A 4,868-nucleotide genomic window follows, 5' to 3' on the forward strand; every position below is an offset into this window, starting at 1 on the left:
GTAATACCGTCTTATATAAAAGTTTTTAATAATATAATTAGTTAACTAAATACTCTCTTTGTTCATGAATACCTGCAATAGTTTGACTGATACACTTGTCAAAACACTAGTTAGACCGTAATTAAATGTAATTACACACTTCCATGTTCTATAACGATGTTTCAATTTCTGTTTTAATGGATGTCAATTCACATTGTGTATCGTTTATATTTCTAATTATATATTAGCAAAAAAATGTAAAATTTTAATATTATTAAAATATTTGTTGAGACGAACCAAACAAGACCTCATGTAAATATGTTTATTTTTCTTATGTATTGGAAATAATTTTAACGATTCGTTTCAATTGTGAATATTGTTAAAATTCTAAATTGGAACATCATTATCGAACGGAGTGAGTATTAATAAAGAAAAATTAAAAAATTGATATTTGAAAAATGTACATTAAGACTAATCCAACAACATATTAACAATACTCCATAACATTTGATTTTTATATATTAGTAAGAAAGTTTTAGTCAAAATAATATATGAATAATACAAGATTCTCTTGTACACCACCATTCATTTGTTGACACATCATTAAACCCACTAAAAAATAAGAATAAAAGACAATAAATATGCAATTTCAAACAATGAGAAAACATAGTGTATAAGATGTTTTATACACTAGGTGTACATGTAATATGATCCTTTAAATTGAACTCATTCGGATCATGTCAAATTTGGACGATGAAATTTTCTGCTTGGAAATCCAGGCAATGGGAATTTGGTTCTACGTAGGTTTCATTCGAATCAGTCAATTTAAAATCTACTACTCCGTAAAATCAACTTATTATTGAAAACTAATCCATTTCAAATAGATTTGACTTCCGTCATGTACATTCATGTAATCATGTACGTTTCGAGGTAATTCAACTTCAACGTGTTTAGGTTGATTCGGGTACATTTGTGATAAATTAGGCCAATTAAGGTCTGTAATTTAATTTCTCGCGATCATGCCTATTTCTGCCATTCAATTTCAAGCAATCCATAATCACATATAACCATCATTGACTATGATGATTATATACGTATCATACAGTTCATACTCCGTATTATGATTAATGCATTTTCTAAATAGAAATTAATTTAAGAATTGGTGCCAAAATCAAGTCAAACAGTGTCAAATTCAATATGATGCATTTAAAAAAAATAAAAAAATTACTCCGTAGTTCTCTAACTGAACTCTCACCGATGAAATTTTGTTCTCATATCCCCACCAACAGAATCTAGTGAAAAGACTTTTGGGAATAAAGCCATTTAACACAAAAGCTTATGTTCCTCTCAAAAAAATTCTCAATTGAACAAGAATCAAATCGAAAGGATTTCCACGCAAATTATTAATTCAAATAAAATTGACATAAATTAAAACATGCTTATTCTTTATTCACCACAAATAAGCATTATCTGATACAGAGTTAACAACATTTCCATAGATGATAAGCAATTGTTTGTTTCCTAGAGGAAAAAGATGAATCAACGGACTGCTTTAACAGCACAGGAAAACCCAATGATTTTTTCTCCCAATAGTTTCCTCACTTGCATCTTTCATACTCTCTCAAACAAGATTTAAACTCATTCACTAGACTCATTCACTAGAGAACCAAAAATCAAACAAAAAACCAATCTTAATAGCATGATTTCGAGCCATTAAGATCTATGATCAAAACTTGTTACTTTCCTATATGAAAGTTCTAAATAGATTAACTAATACTCTGCTAGTTACTAATTAATTACTCGCTACAAAATTTAGGGGCTGCGCTGCGACAGTTCGGGGTTCTTCAATCCAAGAAGAAAAGTCTTCTTTACTCAAGTCAAAATCAAACTCAAATTCAGGAAGATCAGAAGGTACCAGAGAGTCGAAACCACAAACTTCAAAATCATCAAATGAATCCAACTTTGGAAACATATCACCAAAATCATTAAACATGAATGATGCATTGAGCTCCATTTGCAAGTCAAAACCTTCCCCTATTTCACTGCGTTGAAATTCCTCTTCAATACTCATTACAGGAACATAGTCAGACTCCTTAACATCATTGACAGACTCAACAACAAATTGCCTATTCCCTTCATTGTTGATACTAGATACATAATCGGTCTTCCCCATATCAATGCCAACATCATTACTGTTACGAGGGTTCATCTGCGAGGCAGAAGTGTCGATTTCAACCACAGAAGCAGGAGAGCTGTGGGATATAACACTCTCAGAATCCTCAGAAACAGCAAGGTTTTGAGACTGTTTTGTAGTTGCAGAACAAGAAGCTTTCAGGCTTTTCTCAGCTACAAGAGTTTGATACTCTAGCCTCCTCTGCTCATAAGCCATAGAAGCTTCCTCAGCAGTATTATAAGTTCCCAACCAAACACGAGTCCCTTGAATCGGGTCTCGAATCTCTGCAGCCCACTTCCCCCATTTCCTCTGCCTCACACCCCTATATTTCGATGAAGAGGGTTTTTTTGTTGAGGGTTTTGAGGGTTTAGCAACCGTTTCGCTTAAACCCCTGAATGGCAGATTTATCTCTTGTATTATCTGTTTTGACCCAGATGGTCTCTTTCTCTTGCTTGCGTTCTCTTCGTCCGATGAAGAATCAGTCAAATCGGGGTCGTGACAAATGACCCGAACCTTTCTCAAAGTTTTGTTACCAACAAATTTCGGCTTACTGTAGAAAAAGCTTTGAAGGTCCGTCATTTCTTGTTGATATAAAAAAAACCCAAAACCCAGAAAAATTGAAGATTTAAAGAATTTGGGGAGATTAAAAAAAAAAAATTAAGAGGATAACAAAAATAGATAAAATCAAAACCGGGTGAGCCTCTCTCTCAAGGATGAAAAAAATCTATGAATCTATGTATGTGAAAACCCCCAAAACACTCTACTCCAGAACAAGTCCTGCAAACAAAAACCAAAAAAAAATATTCAAAATCATAAACCCTAAATTTCATTGATAAACCCAGAAATATAAAAAACACTTTATTTACAAAAATTAAAATATGGGTATTGGAATTAATGTAAGAACAATCAAAAACCGTGTACCTTCTGGGCCTCAAACGCATCGAAACGGGTGAAAATCCAGGAATGGAGCTCTGCTGAGATGAACAGCAGAGTTGTTGCATACAGTGAGCAAAGCAGATTGAGTAATTCTGGAAGAAGAGCTTCAGCGAAGGAGCCCCAAACACTACCAAATCAGACTTTGCAGACATAAATTCACTTAACCTCTTCCCTGTGAAACCCAAAACACAGACTTTCTCTCTCCTAAAACCTCTGCAGAATGAAGAAGAGAGAGAAAAGTAAAAAAAGATTAGACAGATTGAGCCTATTTGATGATATATATACGGCAAAAAAAAATGGACTTTTCAATTTTATGAGATGAGATTAGAAATCTATGGCTATCAATTCATCGCTGTTAATCCGTTAATATACTCTGTAACAAAGATCTGTCAATTTTTGAAACAGTGAAAAGTTTTGGAGAGAGAAAACTACGAAGAAGACGATTTAAAGATGCAGAAAATTAGCATAGAAATAAATTAAAATTGTTAACAAGAATTTAAAAAACGAGTAGATCTTTAGAATACCTCGTTTGTGTTCTTCAGTGTTACTCTCAAATTTCTCTCTCCTCTCCCGTTATGGCGTTCGGTCTGTTGCACTGAGGCTTTCACTCTTCCCAACTCAGTCAAAATACATTAAAGATAGGTGGGCGAGTAGTTTAATACAGAGAGCAAGTCTTTTCTTTTTTTAACACAAATAAATTGATTTTTTTTAATAATTTTAAATTACAGTCGGTTAATTTAAAAGGAAATAAATCATATAGTCCGTATCACATTCATTCACCTCACCTCAAAATTTAGAAATTTAAAATGATTTACTTATTCTGAAAATAAAGCTTTTCTATTAGGAAAGTTTTTTTTTTTTTTTTAACTTGTGTATATCAAGTGTTTACGTATTTTAAGGAGATCTGAAAATAGAGAGAGCAAATATATCTTTGTTTTATTTATTAATTGATTATAAATTATTAGTTAATGGTATAAAAGGAAATACATTATATACTCCATAATTCCGTAACAGACTCCTCTCACACAGTCACACCCTAAAATTTTAGATTCAAGATATTTTTAATTTTTGTGGAAAAAATCTCTTTTATTAGAGCACTATGTAAGGCGAAAACGTGATAGAGTGCACCTCATATATGTTGCAAAAATAGTATAACATCTTTTACAGTAAGTCGTTAAGAACTTACATAAATTTACGAGTAATAATTCAAAAATATTGACAATTTTGTAGTTACTATCTCTGTTTTAATATAAAATTCGTGAACCCGCCGCACCTAAACATTATCTTTTCTCTGAGCCAAGTTCTACAAGAGTTTACAAATGGTTGATCTAATCAAATTCTCCAGGCAAGTAATATTCAAGTCGCCGATAGACTTGGGCATACACATATAGTCCCAAACAACTAACACTCTCCTTGAAGCACCTGATTTCTAGTCCACAAAAAAGTCCGACAAGCCATTTGAATCAACTTAAGAACTTTCTGTGAAATTAAAAAAAAAATTTAAAAAAAAAATTGGCACCACTGTTTTTAGGAAAATTTTGGTATTTACTACCTTAACAATACATCACTTTTGTATTTACTACCTTATGAAATTTTTATTTTAAATTACTACCTTAAACTTCCATTTTTTTTTTATTTACTACCACTTTACGGTTTTCTAATTTTAAAATTAAGATATCTTTTTTGTTTCTTAATCGTTTAAAATGATTCAAAGTTCATTATTTTTCTTTTACTGTAGGAATTTGATTGAGATCAACATTTCAAAACAATTCGTTTGATA

General features: G+C 31.8%; 1 protein-coding gene across 1 annotated transcript; it reads right to left on the reverse strand.

Moving 5' to 3' along the window:
* Window positions 1-1,379: 1,379 nt before the first annotated feature.
* LOC110783459 (ethylene-responsive transcription factor ERF118) lies at window positions 1,380-3,766 on the reverse strand. The gene is made up of 3 exons (XM_021987798.2): window positions 3,613-3,766; window positions 3,074-3,301; window positions 1,380-2,929 (listed from the first exon to the last, which is right to left on the reverse strand). Exon 3 carries the CDS (start codon window positions 2,729-2,731, stop codon window positions 1,772-1,774), a length of 960 nt encoding a protein of 319 aa, XP_021843490.1. The 5' UTR covers window positions 2,732-2,929; window positions 3,074-3,301; window positions 3,613-3,766; the 3' UTR covers window positions 1,380-1,771.
* Window positions 3,767-4,868: the final 1,102 nt, after the last annotated feature.

Source organism: Spinacia oleracea, chromosome 3 (assembly GCF_020520425.1).
Source record: "Spinacia oleracea cultivar Varoflay chromosome 3, BTI_SOV_V1, whole genome shotgun sequence".
NCBI classification, from domain to species: domain Eukaryota; kingdom Viridiplantae; phylum Streptophyta; class Magnoliopsida; order Caryophyllales; family Amaranthaceae; genus Spinacia; species Spinacia oleracea.

Excerpts from the sequence above, each read along its gene's own strand:
- LOC110783459 (XM_021987798.2), bottom strand. The coding sequence starts at position 2,731 with ATGACGGACCTTCAAAGCTTTTTCTACAGTAAGCCGAAATTTGTTGGT.